General features: G+C 41.3%; 1 protein-coding gene and 1 pseudogene across 1 annotated transcript in view; one reads left to right on the top strand and one right to left on the bottom strand.

Annotated features, from left to right (window-relative positions):
• Positions 1–20,923, bottom strand: part of DNAI1 (dynein axonemal intermediate chain 1) — a 60,762-nt gene that overhangs the window by 35,012 nt on the left and 4,827 nt on the right. The window contains exons 2-4 of the mRNA XM_007470767.1: positions 8,352–8,384; positions 5,662–5,760; positions 5,417–5,497 (exon numbers count right to left, since the gene is read on the bottom strand). Coding sequence (XP_007470829.1) covers positions 5,417–5,497; positions 5,662–5,760; positions 8,352–8,384 — 213 coding nt within the window. The remainder of the gene's footprint in view (positions 1–5,416; positions 5,498–5,661; positions 5,761–8,351; positions 8,385–20,923) is intronic.
• LOC103082295 (40S ribosomal protein S27-like pseudogene) lies at positions 5,893–6,677 on the top strand (annotated as a pseudogene).

Raw genomic sequence — 20,923 nt, forward strand, 5'->3', positions numbered from 1 at the left:
GCCCTCTCACTGTTGTGGCCTCTCCCGTTGCGGAGCACAGGCTCCGGACGTGCAGGCTCAGCGGCCATGGCTCATGGGCCCAGCCGATCCACGGCACGTGGGATCTTCCTGGACCAGGGCACGAACCCATGTCCCCTGTGTCAGCAGGCGGACTCTCAACCACTTCGCCACCAGGGAAGCCCTGAGGATTGTCTTTTTGTCTTGTTTATAGTTTCCTTTGTTGTGCAAAGGTTTTTAAGTTTCACTAGGTCCCATTTGTTTATTTTTATTTTTTAATTAATTCATTTTATTTTATTTATTTTATTTTTGGTTGTGTTGGGTCTTTGTTGCTGCACGTGGGCTTGTCTCTGGTTGTGGCGAGGGGGAAGCTACTCTTCATTGTGGTGTACAGGCTTCTCATTGCAGTGGCTTCTCTTGTCGCAGAGCATGGGCTCTAGGCATGTGGGCTTCAGTAGTTGCGGTACACGGGCTCAGTAGCTGTGGCTCACAGGCTTTAGAGTGCAGGCTCAGCAGTTGTGGTGCATGGGCTTAGTTGCTCCGCGGCATGTGGGATCTTCCCGGACCAGGGCTAAAACCCGTGTCCCCTGCATTGGCAGGAGGATTCTTAACCACTGCGCCACCAGGGAAGCCCCTATTTGTTTATTTTTGTTTTTATTTCCATTATTCTTTTAAAATTTTATTGAAGTATAGTTGATGTACAATATTATATAAGTTACAGGTGTACAATACAGTGATTCACAATTTTTAAAGGTTATACTCCAATTATAGTTGTTATAAAATATTGGTTATATTCAGTGTTGTACAATATATCCTTGTAGCTTATTTTATACCTAATAATTTGTACCTCTTAATCCCCTACCCTTATATTTCCCCTCTCCCCTTCCCCCTTCCCACTGGTAACGACCAGTTTGTTTTCTATATTTGGGAATCTGCTTCTTTTTTGTTATATTCATTAGTTTGTTGTGTTTTTTAGATTTCACATTAAGTGGTATCATACAGTATTTGTCTTTCTCTGTTTGACTTATTTCACTTAGGATAATACCCTCCAAGTCCATCCATGTTGTTGCAAATGGCAAAATTTCATTTTTATGGCTGAGTAGTTTTCCATTGTATATATATACCACATCTTTATCCATTCATCTGTTGATGGACACATAGCTTGCTTTCATATCTTGGCAATTGTAAACAGTGCTGCTATGAACATTGGGGTGCATATATCTTTTTGAATTAGTGTTTCTGGTTTTTTTAGATATATACTCAGGAGTGGAATTGCTGGGTCATATGGTAGTTCTATTTTCGTTTTTTGAGAAACCTCTATATTGTTTTCCACAGTGTCTGCACCAATTTACATTCCCACCAACAGTGTACGAGGGTCCCCTTTTCTCCACATCCTCACCAACATTTGTTATTTGTGGTCTTTTGATGATAGCCATTCTGACAGGTGTGAGGTGATATCTCATTGTGGTTTTGATTTGCATTTCCCTGATAATTAGTGATGTTGAGCATCTTTTCATGTGCCTGTTGGCCATCTGCATGTCCTCTTTGGAAAAATGTCTAGTCAGGTCTTCTGCCCATTTTTTAACAGGGTTGTTTGTTTTTTTAATGTTGAGTTGTATGAGCTGTTTATATATTTTGGATATTAACCCCCTTATTGGTCATATTATTTGCAAATATTTTCTCCCATTCAGTGGGTTGTCTTTTCATTTTCTCGATGGTTTCCTTTGCTGTGCAAAAGCTTTTAAGTTTAATTAGATCCCATTTGTTTATTTTTGCTTTTATTTCCTTTGCTTTAAGAAACGGATCCAAAAATAAAATATTGCTACAATTTATGTCAAAGAGGGTTCTGCCTATGTTTTCCTCTGGGAGTTTTATGGTTTCCAGTCTTACATTTAGGTCTTTAATCCATTTTGAGTTTCCTTTTATATATGGTGTTAGAGAATGTTTTAATTTCATTATTAGTTTATATGTAGCTGTCAAAGACATATTTTAAAATACATTCTTCCAACTCTGAGCAGCTCTGGATTTACCTGTCACTGGCTCCTACATCCATGCCAAGGGATCCTGTCTCACCTGTCTAACCAGACCTCAGAGAGGTCACAAACAGTCATCAAACACACCTGGCCTGGCTTTTTCTCCACTCTATTTAATGGATGCCAGGGCTGGATAGATCCTCAGAGACACCAAGTCCCTAGTCCCCCTGTTCCATACAAGAGGATCACAGAAATCTAGAAAAGATTTGGGTTAGGCACTTGTCAAGTCATACAAGGCACTTGCCCAGGCAACTGGGTTCATTCCTTCTTCAACAAATAATTTTTGAATAGGCACAGTGTGTCAAGTATATTCTAGGTTCCAGAGATACAAAGCTTAGCAAAAGCAGATATGATCCCTGCTTTCACAGAGCCTATAGTTTTGTTCCTCTAGGCTGCCCCCTCTTTTTTTTTTTTTTTTTTTTGAGGTACGCGGGCCTCTCACTGTTGTGGCCTCTCCCATTGCGGAGCACAGGCTCCGGACGCACAGGCTCAGCGGCCATGGCTCACGGGCCCAGCCGCTCCGCGGCATGTGGGATCTTCCTGGACCGGGGTACGAATCCGTGTCCTCTGCATCGGCAGGCGGACCCTCAACCGCTGCGCGCCATCAGGGAAGCCCTAGGCTGCCCCCTCTTTGATCAGCATCCTAGTCCTAAAGTTGACTTTGAGACCAGGGGTCACTTCCTTTTTCAAAAACGTTCTTTCCAACCCTTTGCAAGTCATAGAGAAAATTATTACATTTGTATGGCACACTGGGGTAAACTCACCAGAGAGGAAACCAACCCATGAGTTGGTACCAGACACAGCTATCCCTGGAGGACTGCAAGAATCACTATTTCTGCACACAGACTGGGATATTCTGCCTCAAAAAGTCACCACAAAGCTGTTCTTCTCTCAGTAACTCAGATGGATGGGAAGACGGGACAGTGCAGTGGTTAAGGGCATGATCTATGGATGTGGGCAGAATTGGATTCAAATTTTGATTCTACTCCCTATTATCTGCATGATCTTGGGCTTAACCACTCTAAGCCTTAATTTCTTCATCTGCAAAATGAGGATAATAATTAATTTGCAGGATAGTTGAGTATTGAAAATAATGAAAGCAATCTATTAACACAGAGTCTGACACATAATAAGTGCTCAATAAAAATAGTAGCTATTATTATGATGACGATGGAGGGTCCCACGGGAATAAATTATCCATATAGGTATCATTTGAGATTTCACTGTCATCCTGTCCCCAGTGGTGACTAGGACCTTCCTCTTCAGTTTAGGGATGGAATTCAGATCCCATTGTTTCTGTGCGAGGAGGAGAGGCATGCCTAGATCCAAACCATCTGCCTCTTCAGGCCAGCACTTAAAGGGAAAGTAATAGCTTTGGAGACCTAAAGCTCTTGGATCTCAGTGAAGGACCAATGAGATGGAGGCCAGCTCTGTGGGAGGATGCCAGGCAGGCCTGGGAGGCTGTTAGAAGCTTTCATGGGGTGAGCCTGCCTGGGAGCCTATGGCTACCCAGCTGACAGTTGACTCACCGGAATCTCTTCTAATAACTGAGCTTCCCAGGGGGCAAGAGAGGTGCATTGACACCAATCCTCTGCCTGTAGCATGCCTTCCATGGCTGGCACACTGAGTCCTAAAGAGACTCTCTTTCAGAGGTCAGGTGAACAGGAGCCCATAGAGTGTATCACAAATCCAGCATAAGCTCAGGGGAGCGAGGCAACTTCTCTCTGCCCATCCCATCCCCCGCCCCTTTACAGGCTGCCTAAGGGATGCCATTAGCACAACTCAGGAGTGGAACCTCTCAAGAAATATGCTGGATTTGTCCTAACCTCTTTGTGGAGGGGGCTGACTACTCAGTCTTGAATAAGAAGCAGTATGTTAAAGAAAGAGCTCACAAGGGAATTCCCTGGTGGTCTAGTAGTTACGACTCAGTGCTTTCACTGCCAGGGCCTGGGTTCAATCCCTGGTCAGGGAACTAAGATACCACAAGCCATGCAGCATGGCCAAAAATACTTGTACATGAATGTTCATAGAAGCATTGTTCATAATAGCCAAGGCGCAGAAACAATGTAAATGTCCATCAACTGATGAATGGATAAATAAAATATGGTAGAGTCATAAAATTGAATGTTGTTTGGCAATAAAAAGAAATGAAGTACTGATACATATTACAACATGGATGAACCTTGAAAACAGTATATGCTAAATGAAGGAAGCCAGTCACAAAAGGTGACATATTGTTTGATTCTCTTTTTATGAAAGAGAATCTGGCAGAACAGGCAAATCTGTAGAGCTGGAAAATGGATTAGTGGTTGCCTAATGCTGGAAGGAATGGAGGACTGGGGAGTGACAGCTAAGAGGTATGGGGTTTCTTTTGGGGGAAACGAAAATGTTCTAAAATTGATTGTGGCGATAGTTGCATAACCTGTGAATATACTAAAAGCCATTGAATTATACACTTTAAAATGGATGATTGACTGGATAAGACACAATGATCTTTTAATATATTTTTCTAATACTAGAGAATATCTGCTAATTCAGCAAATATCATAAAATTCTTGAACACTAATAATTAAAAACTAAATACCATCTTTTAAAAATATAAATGGGTGATTTTATCTCAATATGTAAATTATATCTCAATAAAATTGTTTTTAAAGAAGAGAAAGAAACTGCTAATAGCAGTTGTCCCCAAGGAAAGGGACAGGAGAGGGAGGTTTAATTTCCATTGTATTTTCATTGCTCTTTTGACTCTTAAAATTAGTACCATGGGTTTCTAGATTTCTATTATATATTCAAAACTCTGTATGTGTGTGTCTGTATGTATATATATGTGTATGTGTATATATATGTATACTTTTTTTTAAAGAAGCAGTGTAATGTTGCTTTAGAGTCAATCAAACTAGTTCAAATTTTGCTTTGAATCCTGGCTGTGTGACTTTTGTAATTTGTTTTATCTAATTTATCTTTGGTTTCTATAAAATAAAGATAAAAATAGTTCCTATATCAAAGAAACCTGAGGATTAAATGAGATATCCCATATAAAATTCGAATATAGGACCTGACACTGGCACACTGGCTTCTGGAGACCCAATAGTTGATGTTAGTGACAAACACACTGTATACACTGGGAAAGTACTTTTCCTACCAAATTATTCACTTCAGGATTCCTGAAAAGAGTGGCTCTGCAGGGCACTTTAGTGAGAATGAAGGGAGATTCATAAAGAAACTTCAAAAATCTCTGGAAAACTCCATGTAAAATCTCAGGGTTCCAGCCAAAGACCTCATTTTAAAGGTGGTCTCTATGAGAGCTGAGAGGCTTTTGCAACACAGCAAGTCACCAAGGCAAGAAGCACCTAGAGGCCCCTGCCCCAGAGAGGATGACTTACTTTGAAGCTGTACCTGACGATGTTCTGGGGTGCGTGTGGGTTGTTGGCTGTCAGAATCCGGGTGAACTCCTCCTTTAGCTCCTAAGGGAGAGAAATGCCAACAGGGTCAAATGTAGAGGGCCCCCCACCCCCTCTGATGATTCCCCTGGATGTCAGCAGACATCTCACAACCTAGGTTCTGGGCACAATACATCTCTGAGGCTGGAGGAGGTGGAAGGAGCGAGGGTAGGATGTTGCTTACTTACTGCATCAGTCAAATCCAGCTGGTCAGGGGGTCTAACTGTGGCTTTGGACTGGGCCCATTCATCTGTCCCTTCCCCTACTTCGGTCCCTGAATCTTCATCCTGGACAAAAACCTCATGTGAGAATCAAGAGTGCCTGACCTGCTTAGACAAGCAAGCAGTGCTGCAGAAAGCCCTTTCATTCACAAATCCTCCCAGAAGCCAAGCTCTGTCCCAATATATAGAACACGAAACATGCAACAGACCACTCACGGAAGAGCCCGAAGGAACTGCTCAGGCCAGAGTTCTCATTGCCTGGAAGATCATGGCCACCTCAGCCCTGGGGTTCTGGACTTAGCTGGAACATTGCGGTGGGTCTTTGGCCCCAGTAGTGGGACCAGAAGAGCTGGTTCCTCCTCACTGCTTCCCATACAGCCTGGACGCTAATAGCCAGGACCAACTGTGAAATGACACCCAGCTGTTCTTTAAGCTACTTCAACTCTAATTCACATCTTACCTTCCAGTTTGCCACCTTAAGATTACTCTTACAGCAATACTCCCAGTACTTGGTAACTTTAAGCCTCATAGTCCCATCAAAACCTTGGAGCAAAAAAATCTAGAACTAGAAGTTTTCCCCTACCCCGACAGACAGTTAAATACCTTGCCAAAGTGGCCCATGACATAATAAAAAATATTCACCCTCACTGGCAATCAAAGATATGCAAAATAAAACAATGCAATTTTTTCACTATAAAACCGGTGAAGGGCGGTGACCACCTCCCCACGAGAACATGCAGAGGATCTCCTTCATCCCTCTCTAGAAGAGAAGAGGAAACACAAAAAGGAGCACCTGGTGCAGAGCCCAAATTCCTACTTCATGGATGTGAAATGCCCAGGATGCTATAAAAGCACCCACCGTCTTTAGCCAACATGCACACACAGTAGTTTTGTGTGTTGGCTGCTCTACTGTCCTCTGCCAGCCTGCAGGAGGAAAAGCAAAGCTTACAGAAGGATGCGCCTTCAGACGGAAGCAGCGCTAAAAGCACCCTGAATCAAGATGAATGGGAAACCATCCCAATCAATACATTTTGGATACAACAAACAAACAAAGCAAAACAAAACAAAATCTGGTGAAAACTAAATCCAAAACAAACAAACAAAACCAATATCCAGCGTTGGTGAGGCTGTGGGAAAATGGACATCCATAAATTAGTACAACCTTTCTAAAGAGCAATTTGGAAATATTTATCAAAAGCCTAACAAGTATTTATACTTTTTGACCCAAATTTCTATGTATAGGAATTTATGTTAAGAAATAACCGAAGATATGCCTAAAGATTTAAATGCATGAATGTTTGTTGGAGGATTGATCATAATTGTAGAAAAGAGGAAATATTTAAATATCCAACGGTGGGGCATGGTTGAACAAAATTATGGAATGGCCTTAATGAACACATGGTAAAAATATTATGCAGTAATTTTATTATTTTTTATTTTTTATTTTTTAAAATAACAAACATTTATTGGTGTCACTTATGGTAGAAAAAAGTTCCTACACCAGATGCACATGACCCAATTGTTAAATAGAACATTTTCAAGGTGAACACATATCCTTAAGCCAGCTTTTTTACCCACTTTTGATGATAGCCAATTCTTCCTTGCCCCCCACCCCGAGACATGTGAGCAACTGCTAATGAAAAGCAGTAAACAGCCACTTGGGCTATATAGCATTTTCAACTCCACTCCAAGGTGAAGATTCCAGTTACATTCGAGACTTAAGTTCTCTCAAATTTCTCCTAATGAAAGTTCCTGAGTCCAGTTATTTACAATATTACATATGCAGTAATTTTAAATGATGCTATGAAAGTATATTTATTGGCAATGGAAAGTACTCTAAATATATTATGTAAAAAACAGATTGTAAAATAACATACAGTTTGATTCTATTTAAAAATAAAGGGACTTCCCTGGTGGCGCAGTGGTTCAGGATCCACCTGCTAATGCACAGGACATGGGTTCGAGCCCTGGTCCGGGAAGATCCCACATGCCACAGAGCAACTAAGCCCGTGTGCCACAGCTACTGAGCCTACGCTCTAGAGCTTGCGAGCCACAACTACTGAAGCCCGCGCACCTAGAGCCCGTGCTCTGCAACAAGAGAAGCCAGCGTAATGAGAAGCCCACGCACTGCAGTGAAGACCTAACGCAGCCAAAACTAAATAAATAAATTTATTTCTTTAAAAAATAGAATCCGCCGGCCAATGCAGGGGACATGGGTTCGAGCCCTGGTCTGGGAATATCCCACATGCCACGGAGCAGCTAAGCCCGTGCGCCACAACTACTGAGCCTGCGCTCTAGAGCCCCTGAGCCACAACTACTGAGCCCACGTGCCACAACTACTGAAGCCTGCACACTGTAATGAAGAGTAGCCCCCGCTCGCTGCAACTAGAGAAAGCCCGCGCGCAGCAACAAAGACCCAACGCAGCCGTAAATAAATAAATAAAGTTATAAAAAAAAATACATGTAATTTTTACATATGCATAGAAATATCTGGGAGGATATAGCATCATACGTTAACTAAGAGGTTTCCTGGGGTGATAGGCTTAAGGGTGATTTTAATGTTCTTTTTGCTTTTCTTTAAAAACATATAGCTAATATTTCAACAGAAGAAATGCTATTAGCTTCTTGCTGAGAAACTGTGTGGTTTCAGCACTTACTCTCTTCCTGGCTCCTCTGCCCACGTTGACGCTCTGAAAAAAGAACAGAAACAGAAGGTAAGTCATAAGTGAATCTCCATGGGAATGTCAAAAACAGTATTACAGGGGGACTTCTGCCCAGGGACCTCAAAGACAAGGGACATTGAACTTCCCCAAGTCTCACAAACAGTGAGACTTGGTAACAGGTGCCCAGCCAAGGAAGTCTTATATCTGAGGCAACCTGATTCCAGCATCAGTGGGACTGAGCCATGAAGAGCAACCAGGTGACTTAGCGCCTGGCATTTCTTATTTGCAACTAGTTCAACAAACATTTTTTAAAACTATATACTAAGTGCTCAGCTCTGTACTAGGCATTAAGAGGATTTTGAAGGCAGATTATATGCATAAACATTTGTTTATGATGAAGGTTTGGGTACTTTGTTTTGTACGCTGCTGTCTCAGAATATAGTAGGTGTTCAAAATACTTACTGAATACAATGCATGAATGCCATCAAACCCATTAGTAATCATGACCCTGGGAAAAATATTTTTCCTTAGCCTGTTTCCTCATCAATAAAATGCATAAGATTGGATATGATGACCTTCCAATTCTAACATGCTAAAATTTTATGTTCTCAAGAACAGCATGCTTGATTCAACTTGATAAACATTTCTTGACCATCTACTTATGGTCGGGGACTAACCTAAGCAGTGGGACAAAATGACGAGAGATGAGGTCCCTATCCACGTTTGCTCAGGGTCCGTGAAGGTCCGATAAGTGTGATCAGTGCTCCTTACTTACTCACTCGCTTACTCACTTAGCATATGTTCTTTTGAAAGTCTGCTCTGTGCCAGCAGTAGAGACGTGTGACCAGGGTGCTATAGGAATGCACGGAGGCACCTAACCAGGGTGGTTGCGCAAAAAAGATTCCCCAAGGTGGCTATTTCTTAGCTCAGTATCAAAAGAAAAGTATGGGTCATCCAAGTGGAGAAAATGTTTTACAGAAAGGCTTTTCAGATGAAGAAAGAAGCATGTACAATGGCAAGAGCAGAACAATAACAGAGATAGTAAAATGTTCCCCCAAACAAACAAACCAAAACCCTGCAGTATATGCACTGAACAAACAGTTGTTTCAGGTGACGGAGCAAGAGGGAGATCAGTGGAGGCTGGGGATGTGAGGGAGGGGCTCTTGGAAGAAGCAGGTCTAGAGCCCTGAAGGAGGGGTCAAGCTAGCAGAGAAGCCAAAGAGCACATGTTGGTGGCAGCATGGCACACTGGGCAGAGACCTCGGCTCCCAGCTCTTGCTGACCACCTGTGTGATCTTGGGGAGGTCTCTGGGCCTTGGTTTCCCAAATGCAAAGTGAGCGAGTTAGATGGAAAGGGCCTCACAACTCTTCCGTGGCAGGGTCTGTGGGAGAGGCTTTGATGGCGGAGGGGAAAAGGATTCCAGGGGGAGAGAAGGGCATGTCTCAGCTTGGGCAGGGATTGTTGCTGGTAGGGCAGGCAGCAGGATTCAGATTTCTGCCAGGTTGCCAAGGTTTCCAGAGATGAGAACCCTTCTCTGAGGCTAAGCCACATGAGCCAGAAAGCTGCTTTCCTTTGAAGAGCCTCTGATCCCTAAGGTAACGAGATGGAAGCGTCGTAACATCCAACAGCTTTCTGGCCCACAGCAGAGTACTGGAGGGCCAACCCCAGCCCAAGCTGCCAGCCTTAAGTAGGAAACGAGATCCAGTTACCATTGCCCCCCGTAAATATGCCTGTAAAACATTTATCTGGCAATAAAAGAACTGACAAGGCAATTTGAGTGTAATTGTTTTTGGCAGTTGGAAATATTTCAATTAACATACTATAAAAGCCACACTACAATAAATGAAAAACAGGCCAATGAAATCAGCTACAGCCCTGACTTCCCAACCATGGCAAAGGAGATTGAATGTCAGGTTGCCACTTTGGGCCCTTGGTCTTCCAGAAGGAGAAGTCTGAGACAGACAAGGCTGAATTCCTGAAAAGCTTTTGATGCTTCTTCCCCGAAGCTGTCAAACCGCAGAAGAAGAAAGCCCGAAGTCCCTCCTCTGGCCCTCAGAACTCTGTCATCCGGCTCCACATCTCCATTCCAGCCTGCTCTCCCACCACTCAGAGATGCAGCCCAGCAAGGCTACTCACATTTCCTGAGCTTGTCCTCTGCTTTCCCACCTTTGCTTTTACCTTTCCTCTTGCCAAGAATGCCATCTTCCCCTTCTCTCTCCCTGCTCCCACTATCTCTGCCTAACCAAACCCTACCCATCTAGCCTCCTAGTCCATTATCTAATCCTGACCTTTCTCCTACCTCCCTCTATTCTTCCTGTCTTCACTCTGAGCAAGGCTCTGCCCCGCCTCCCGTCACCACCATAAGCATTGGCTGTTGTGAGATGAAGGATGAAATGTAACTTCAAATAGACACTCTGTTGTCTCTGGGTTTTGGTTTACAAAAGGGGCTAGTATTATGAAAAGAAACATAATACTGCGGTGCACATCAGAGGCAGCTGGGAGACTCCAGCAAGGGAGTATCCTTATCTTTTTAAAAAAATTTATATATTTATTTATTTATTTATGGCTGCATTGGGTCTTCCTTGCTGCGCGCAGGCTTTTTCTAGCTGTGGTGAGCAGGGGGCTACTCTTTGTTGCGGTACGCAGGCGCTAGGTGTGCGGGCTTCAGTAGTTGCAGCATGAGGGCTCAGTAGTTGTGGATCACAGGCTGTAGAGCACAGGCTCAGTAATTGTGGCGCACAGGCTTAGTTGCTCCGCAGCATGTGGGATCTTCCTGGACCAGGGCTCGAACCCGTGTCCCCTGCATTGGCAGGCGGATTCTTAACCACTGTGCCACCAGGGAAGCCAGTATCCTTATCTTTTAAATGGGCATCATAAAAATACCGTCTGAAGACAATCATAGGCCTGTTATGAGGATTAAATGAGTCAACACACATAAAATGCATAGTGTGGTGCCTGGCCAGAGTCTGTGCCCAATAAATGATAGTTTGTAGCATTATTATTCCCATTTATAGACCCTGCTCTGCCATCAGCCACAGGGGATCTGTGTGGCCCTTTGCTTACTAGGAAGCACTTGCCCTATAGGGATGACTAAAAGGCTTCAACAGCTCACATGTCCACCCAAGAGTTCAGTGCTGAAACTTGTTTGTTCCTGGAAAGAACAGCTCTTCGAAGCGTGCAAACCCACAGACGCTGCATCCTCCTTCCTGGGGCCCAGGAGACTCTGTTTACCATTTCAGTTGTCTTGGTCCTTATTTTAAAACTCACTAACAGGATTCCATTAAGCTAAATTGAAACTAAATACCTCACCAGCTTGCAGTTTCCGTTTCTAAAAGGGTAAAAGCTCGAAGTCCCAAAGGAACAGTAATTCACCAAGAAATCTTCCTCCAGCTACATCGACTGCCTTTCAAATCCTTGAGCCTAGTACAGTGTCTGAAGCACACAGAAGGTGCTCAATAAGTATAGTTGAAAGAGATCTCAAAATTTTGAAACACTAGATGAAGGGTAACAGGCACTATCATACACTGTTGTGGGTATGCCAACAGACACAATTTTTATAGGGTTATTTGGCAATACCTGCCAAAATTTCAAATGCAGATACCCCTCAACTCAGCAACTCTGCTTTCTTGCATTTTTCCTATAGAAATACTAATACATATGCATAAGATGTATGTACAAAATTGCTCGCGGAACCATCTTTGTGATATTTTTACAATGGGAAAAAACCTAAATATTCATTGATAGGGGTCTAGTTAAATAAATTATGGTACAGCCATTCAATGGGATATTATGCATATTTTTAAAAGAATGAGGTAAATTTTTATGTATTATTATGGAAAGCTCTCCAAGCTTTTTTATTGTTAAATAAAAAAGCAAGTTACATAAACAGATGACCCATCTGCTTACTTTAAGAATGTGTGTGTATGTGTATTTGGATGTACATACAAAATTTCTGGAAGAATATATAGATTCTGTTGACAGTAGTTGGGTTCAGGGAATGTGACTGGGGAATTGTGGGGAAGGGAACCAATACTGTTCACCTTATACTCATTCTCATGGTTTTAATATTTTAAAAGTGAATGTTCATTATTTTTATTTTTTTATTTTTTTGGCTGCGTTGGGTCTTTGTTGCTGCACGTGGGCTTTCTCTAGTTTAAAAGTGAATGTGCATTACTTTTATAATTTAAAATGCTAATTAAGAATTAAAAAAATTAATACAGTTAAAGAAGGTTTTGTTTTGTTTTTTTCCTATTAATGCAGTGTTAGCACAGTGCTCAGAATGCTGACAAAGGAACATGAGACCAAGCTCATGCCTTCCTGGAAGCCCAAGAGGGAAGAAGCCAATGCTATGGGACTCTTCCCAGATAAGGCTACAGAAGGCAAGTCAGGGTAGGGTTTAAAATCTGAAGCTCTAGAGTTAGCCTTGGCTGGATTCCTGACTCTGCCACAAACTATATGTGTGACCTTGAGCAAGGTATTTAGTCCCTAATCCTCATTCTCTCATTTGTAAGGTAGAGAAAAATATTAGTGCCCTCCTCAGATTTGCTGTGAGGGTAAAATAAAACAACGCAAGATGAGAACCTTACTCAGAGCCCGGCGCTTAGTAAGCGCTAAAGTAACAGTGGCAGTGTTATTATTTTACTATTCTATCATGGTCTGCTGTACATGACAATTGAATCTCATTCTGAGGGCATTTATTGAATAGCTGAAAAGAGTGTTGTCCGGGTCCCATGAAGTCCTTATCAGAAAGGAAGCTATAAATCTCAGGGTGTCACAACAGAGGGATGGAAATAAAAATACTTTCCCTTAGGACTTCCCTGGTTTTCCAGTGGTAGAGAATCTGCCTTACAAGGCAGGGGATGCGGGTTTGATTCCTTGTCAGGGAACTAAGATCCCACATGCTGCGGGGCAGCTAAGCCCATGCACCACAACTACTGAGCTCACGCACCTCAACTAGAGAGACTGCGTGCTGCAAACTACGTGTCCTGGAGCCTGCGCACCACAACTAGAGAAGAGAAAACCCACAGACCACAACTAGAGAGAAGCCCGTGAGCCACAAGGAAGAGCCTGCACGCTGCAATGAAAGATCCCGCATGCCGCAACTAAGACCCAATGTAGCCAAAAATAAATAAATAAATATTAAAAAAAAATACCTTCCCTTCATACAGCACCTTTCAGCTTACTAAACACTTTGGAGTACATCATCTCATTTGGCCCTTATTCTAATCTTCTGTGGGTGGATGTTGAGTTTCATCAACTTCTTTTCTGAATCTATTATGATATGTCATATGGTTTTTCTCCTTTTTTTCTGTTAATGTGAAGAAATATATTGATTGGGTATTTACTGTTGAGCTAACTTTGTCTTACTGGGATAAACCTCACTTGGTCAGGTATATTATTCTTTTTATATATTGCTGGAACAGATATGCTAATATTTTGTCAGATTGTTTTGCATTTATGTTCATGAGGGATATTGGCCTATCCTTCTCTTTTCTTGAAATAGCTTTGATTTTGATATGAGTTACACCAAAATCATCAAGTAAGTTGGGACTCGTTCCCTTCTCGTCTATTTTCTCTAAGACTTTGTGTAAGACGTGTTATTTATTCCTTACATATTTGATAGAATCCATCAGTGAAACCATTTGGCCTGGAGTTTCTTTGTAGGAAGGTTTTAAATTATGAATTCAATTTCTTTAAGTAAGTATGGTCTTTATATTTTCCATTTCTTTTTGTGTCAATTAAGGCAAACTGTGTTTTTCAATAAATTTGTCCATTCAAGTTGTTGAATTTATTGCCATAAAGTTGTTGATAATATTCCTTTACTATCCTTTTTAATATCTGTACAATCTGTAGTGATATCTCACTTTTCATTCCTGATATTGGCTGTTGTGTTTTCTTTTTCTCTTGATGAGCCTTGCTAAGTTTTCTCAATTTTATCAATCTTTTCAAAGAACCAACTTCTGACTTTGTTAATTTTCTCTATTGTTTTTCCTCATTGTTTCTATGAAACAATAAGATAAATGAATAAATTAATAAAATAAATAGAAGTGATGAATAGATTTTGCTTCTATTATTCTGGATTTAATTTGCTCATCTTTTTCTATTTTCTTAAGATAGAAACTTAGAACATTGATTTTAAATCTTTTCTGAAATCAGCATTTAAAACCATACATTTTCATTAAGTACAACTTCAGCATGACCCCCCAATTTGTGATGTTATATTTTCATTACCATCCAATTAAAAATGTTTTCTATTTTCCCTTGTACTTTTTTTTTACATTTAGAAGTGCATTCTTTAATACCTAAATATTTGGGGATTTTAAGGTTACTGCTATTTATTTTTAATTTAATTCCATTTTGGTCAAACTATTCTTAGTTTGCTGAGATTCTCTCTGACATGGATGAATGTTGAATTTGAATTGAATGAAAATCTGTAAGATATTAATCTTTTGCAATGTATTGAGACTTATTGTACGTCCCAGTGTATGGTCTATTTTTTTGAACATTGTGCAGTTCTTGGGTTCTATATTAATTAGGCCAAGTTGGTTAACAGATCTACATCTTTCAATTACTGAGAGACGAGTGTTAAATCTCCAACTGTCATTGTATATTTTTCTATGTCTCCCTTTAGCTCTGTCAGTTTTTGATTTATGTATCTTGAAGTGCTATTAATAGGTACATACTCTTTGTGATTTTATATCACCTCTTGAATCGACACTTTATCATTATGAAATGTCCCTATTTGTCTTTGGAAATACTCCTGGTCTTGAAACCTACTTAGTTCTGATAATACTACAGCCATGCAGCTTTCTTATGCTTGCTATTTACATGGTGTGTTTTTCCACTCTTTTATTTTCAAATTTTCTATGTCTTTACATTTAAACTATATTTCTTATAAGCAGCATATAGTTAGGTCTTGCTTTTTTTCCCCCCTAGCTTGATAAACTCTGCCTTTTAATTGAAAGTGTTGGTGTGGTTGTCTTTACCATATTGCCCTTTGTTTCCTATTTTTCATCTGCTTTTCCCTCTGTTCACCTTCTGTCTTCTTTTGTGTTAATTGAGTTTTTTAGTATTTCATTTTATTTTCTCCATTGGCTTTTTAGCTGTGCCTTTTTGTATTAATTTCTAGTGGTTGCTCTAAGGTTTATAATATGCATCCTAAACCTGTTATAGTCTAATAAGAATAAATAAGATACCACTTCATATTTCACAATGTAATAACCTTATCACAACTTAATTCTATTTACCACCACAAACTCGTCTTTGCCCTGTTGTTGTCACATATTTTATTTCTATATATATTACAAGCTTCACCTTACAATGGTGTTATTTTTGCTTTAAACAGTCATATGTCTTTTAAGAAAATTAATAGAAGCAAAAAAAATCTAGTATTTTATCTTTAGTCACATATTTACTATTACCAGTGCTTTTTGGTCCTTTCCATAGATAGAGTTTCCATCAGGTGTCATTCTCCTTCAGCCTAAAGAACTTTGTTCTGTACTACTTGTAGTGAAGGTCTGCTGATGACAAATTCTGTCCGCTTTAGTTTATCTGAAAATGTATTTATTTAACCCTTCTTTTTGAGGGATATTTTTGTTGGATATAGAATTCTGGCTTGACAGTAGTTTTCTTTCAGTGCATAAACTATGACATTCCATTGTCTTCTGACTTCTCTTGTGTACAATGGGAAATCAGCCACAATCATATTATCCCATTCTATGCATTGTGTCATTTTTTTTCTCTGGCTACTTTCAAGATTTTATTTTTATCCTTGGCTTTCACTATTTTGACTGTGAGGGACTACGTGTGGTTTTCTTTGTATTTATACTGCTTGGGGCTCACTGAGCTTCTGATAATACTACATGTTTTCCACCAAATTTAAGAAATTTTTGACCATTATTTCTTCAACTACTTTTCCCCCTCCTCTTTTTCCTTTTGGAATTCCAACTACTTACAAGTTACAGATACATATATGACATATTACCACAGGTCACCAAGGCTCTTTTTTTGTTTGTTTTTGTTTTTTTAATTATTTTTTAATTTTTTGGTTGCATTGGGCCTTTGTTGCTGTGCGCGGGCTTTCTCCAGTTGCAGCAAGCGGGGCTACTCTTCGTTGTGGTGCGTGGGCTACTCTTCTCATTGCGGTGGCTTATCTTGTTGCAGAGTACAGGCTCTAGGTATGCGGGCTTCAGTAGTTGCAGCATGCGGGCTCAGTAGTTGCAGCATGCAGGCCTTAGAGTGCTCGGGCTTCAGTAGTTGTGGCACGTGGGGCTTAGTTGCTCTGCGGCATGTGGGGTCTTCCCAGAGCAGGGATCAAACACATGTCCCCTGCATTGGCAGGCAGATTCTTAACCATTACGCCACCGGGGAAGTTCCTCTTTTTTGTTTTTCTTTTTAATTTTTAGTTATTTATTTTTACAACAGGTTCTTATTAGTTATCTATTTTATACATATTAGTGTATACATGTCAATACCAATCTCCCAATTCATCACCCCCCCGACCCCCGCTTTTCCCCCTTGGTGTCCATATGTTTGTTCTCTATATCTGTGTCTTTTTTGTTTTTTAATCTTGTTTTTCTCTGTTCTTCAGATTGGATAATTTCAATGGATCCATCTTCACTTTCACTATTAGGCCCAGCCAATAAATTTTTCATTTATTTTTCTACTGTTTCCATTTTTGGGGCTTAGATTCCCCACGCTTTTTTTTTTTTTTTTTAATTTTATTTATTTATTTTTGGCTGTGTTGGGTCTTGGTTTCTGCGCACAGGCTTTCTCTAGTTGTAGCGAGCGGAGGCTACTCTTCGTTGTGGTGTGTGGGCTTCTCATCGCGGTGGCTTCTCTTGTTGTGGAGTGTGGGCTCTAGGCAGGCGGTCTTCAGTAGTGGCGGCGCGTGGGCTCAGTAGTTGTGGCTTGCGGGCTCTAGAGCACAGGCACATTAGTTGTGGCGCATGGGCTTAGTTGCTCCGTGGCATGTGGGATCTTCCCGGACCAGGGCTCAAACCCGTGCCTCCTGCATTGGCAGGCAGATTCTTAACCACTGTGCCACCAGGGAAGCCCTCCCCATCCTTTAAATCCATATTTTCTTTTAGTCCATAAATATATTTTCAACAACAACTGCCTTAAAGTCATTGTCTGCTAATTCCAACACTGGGTTATCTCACTGGTATCACTGTGCTCTCCTTTGGATCTCTCTCCCTGAGCCATGATTAAGAAATTGACCCAAGGCAGAAAGCAAGGAGAAACATGTGACTCATGTTGGGTGTTTTCCTTCCCTTAGGAATGGGGGAATGCCTAATCAGTTGCCTCATATATTGTGTCCAGGATTACAGTTGTTCATAGTGGGATGGCAAGTCCAGCATGAACTGCTCCGTCATGGCCAGACTATGTCTCCTACATCAAGGTCTTTAAAAGTTATACATAAAGTATGATACATTTAAAAATTCATTGCAGAAGGGCTTCCCTGGTGGCACAGTGGTTGAGAGTCCGCCTGCCGATGCAGGGGACACGGGTTTGTGCCCCGGCCCGGGAAGATCCCACATGCCACGGAGCGGCTGGGCCCGTGAGCCATGGCCGCTGAGCCTGCGCGTCCAGAGCCTGTGCTCCGCAACGGGAGAGGCCACAACAGTGAGAGGCCCGCGTACCGCAAAAAACAAAACAAAACAAAAAAATTCATTGCAGAAATGTGCTATTAAAAAAAACAAAAACAAAAAACTTTTGTAAAGGACAGAACCTTTTGTAATGTAAATATCTGCCCTGAATGGAGGCAATGGATTGGAAAAAGTCTGAGGCCCTTTCTGCACAATGTATGAGAAAAGTTTATCAGAAGCAATGTAGAAGTTATTTTGGAATAAAGCAGGTTATACCTTGCATGGGAGGAGACAAGGAAAGACAATATCTCCTTCTAAGGGAAATTGCCCTGCTCACAGCTTTGGCTGCTTGGAGAGTCATAGGATCTTATCCCTCCCTGATACAGCCTAGCATGGACAGGTAAGCTGGGGAATATCAGATTTCTTCTCCAAGGGTTTGAATTGGGACTACAGAGAGAACTCGTGGGTGGATAGAGACATTGATGGAGATCCTTGTGAGATAGAAGAGGCCAGAGTGGCCATGATGAGCTGAAAACACATTAAGTTATGAGGAAGCTGAAACCATAGAAAAGTTGGCTGCTTGGGGAATGAAAATAGGGAGTGAAATATAGTTGCTAAGAAAATTAGAGAGGCCATGAGAGATATAGAGAAAGTAATTAGTACCCATATCTGTTTCAGAACCAATAGTTTTCCAATTCTAATTCTGGGCATTTGTAATACCTACCCACAACCCCCCACGTATACACCTTCCCCTTCACCCTTTCCACCTTTTACTTGAGGTAACTTGAGTGAGCCTCTATTCTTTGAAACTTACAGAGCTTAGTTAAAATATATGTGCCTTAGTTTGCCAGGCTCATAAAAGGCAGGAGAGGTAGGATGGGCTCAGGCATTCCAGACAGAGGGAACAAAATCATTAACAAGGAGACAGAGGCCTGAAACCAAGTGTCTGTCCAGGGATTAGCAGATTTGTTTTATCCATTTATATTCCAATTTGTTCCAAAGCAAGATTTGAGGCTGAATGTATGACACATGGAAAATATAAGTAAATGAGAAAATGGAGGTGAGGTAAGAATAGAAATAGGAAAATAAGCTTAACATCAGGAGTAGGGATGTTAACAGAATTTGGTGCTTTGGCTAGAACAAAGGAGGCATGAGCTGCTTCTTCTGCAGGTCCAGAAGGAAGAGTTAGGGTTCAGAGTATTACAGTACATACGTTTCCATCAGTCACTTATTTACTCATCAACTAATTCATTCATTTGTTAATCATCTACTATGTACCAGATGCTAGAATGACAACTAAAGAAGAATAAAGGTTGAGTTAGTCCCACTCCAAGGTTCTCACATCTAGGAAGTGAGATAAATGGAAGACGTAAACACAGCATACAAACCAGAATACAGCGACTCTATGAACAGGACAAAGTGTTGTGAGATACAAAGAAGCGAAACCAAAGTTTGATCAGCAGCCATGTCCTTTGCACGTTTCTTCCATACAACTCTGTCTCAGCGATTGGGAAGATTGAACACTCCATAACAATTCCTAACTGGCAGAAAACAATTTCATATGGCTTGTTCACAGCTGGAGCCAGAGAACCAAAGTACTCTTCAGCATCAGCTTGAAGGTTGCAAAGCCCAGGGATAAGCACAAGACACCTTTGCCATTATTATTCAAGTACCTGGCATATACTGAGTACTAACAATGTGCTAGGCTCCACGGTAAACGGGGGGGAGACCAAGTTCTGGCCTCAAATGCTCACAGCTGTTTTGTAATCTGATAATTGTGCATGACAAACCTCAGACCATAACTCTCAAAATAGCATGACTGTAGTCATAACAAAATGGAACAGCCATTGGCAAGATCTGTTTTCTAGTTATCACTTCCAGAAGGAATTCTGTAACACTACTAGGGGAAGAGCAGAGAAAACTCTCTCAACTTCCTGTCACTAAGCCTCTAAATTTTCATCATCTGCATCCATCCCTTCCTCCTTTCTCCTTTTCTGTTACAAAGTGTTTCACCTCTTGTCCACAGCTGATCCACTCCCACCTCCTCAGACACTTGGCTCTAGTCTTCATTTATCTCCTTCATCTTCAACTTCCCTCTATCTATGCCAGGCAAATGCCTCCCCTCAGCATTTAACATATTCAAGTCTTAATTTCATCTCAAAAAAAAAATCCTTGTCTACATGGTCTTTACTACCTTCTTAGCTCAATTTAGTCTGGCTTTTATCTCTAAAATTGTTCTTTCCAAGGTCCCGCAATGACTTCCTAATTATTAAATCTAATGGTTGTATCTAGTTCTTACCTTCATTAGCAGATGCAATATGACTGACCATGTAACCTATAAACACTAGAAACTCCCTATAAACATACTCCTCCCCAGAAGGACATTATTCTTCCTTGTAGTCTTCTAACTTCTCTGGGGTCAGTCCTTCTTATCCTACGTGTTGGACTCTTGTCCAAACCTTAAGTCATGTTGTTCCTCCTAGAAATCTTCCCTGATTCCCCCAGAATCAGTGTTAGGACCTCGTCCCACATGCTTCCATTGCACCCAATGCTACTTCCTCAACCACATCCCATCATTCATTCAACAATCGTTCACTGAGAGCTTCGAACGTGATGGCCGCTGTGTTAGGAGCTGAGAATACAGATGTGAACAAAAACATCCACAGGCCCTGCTCTCAAGGTGTTCACAGTCTAATGGGAGAGACATACAATAATCCAATGATTACACAAACAAGTGAATAATTACACCCTGGGATGCATGCTGTGGAAGAAAGGATCAAGGGCAATGAGACTATAAATAGAGAAACTTAACTCTCTTTTCATTAACAGGGCAGGGGGCATTAAGGCAGTTGTGGGCACTGACGCTGGGGCTGGAATCTTAAGAGTGAGTACATGTGTGAGGGAGGGAGGGCACGAAGAGTGTTCCAGAAAGAAGGGACAACACATAGAACAGACGTACAGCAATAATTGGAAGAGCG

The sequence above is a fragment of the Lipotes vexillifer genome, unplaced genomic scaffold, assembly GCF_000442215.2.
Source record: "Lipotes vexillifer unplaced genomic scaffold, Lipotes_vexillifer_v1.1 scaffold2225, whole genome shotgun sequence".
Lineage (NCBI taxonomy): Eukaryota > Metazoa > Chordata > Mammalia > Artiodactyla > Lipotidae > Lipotes > Lipotes vexillifer.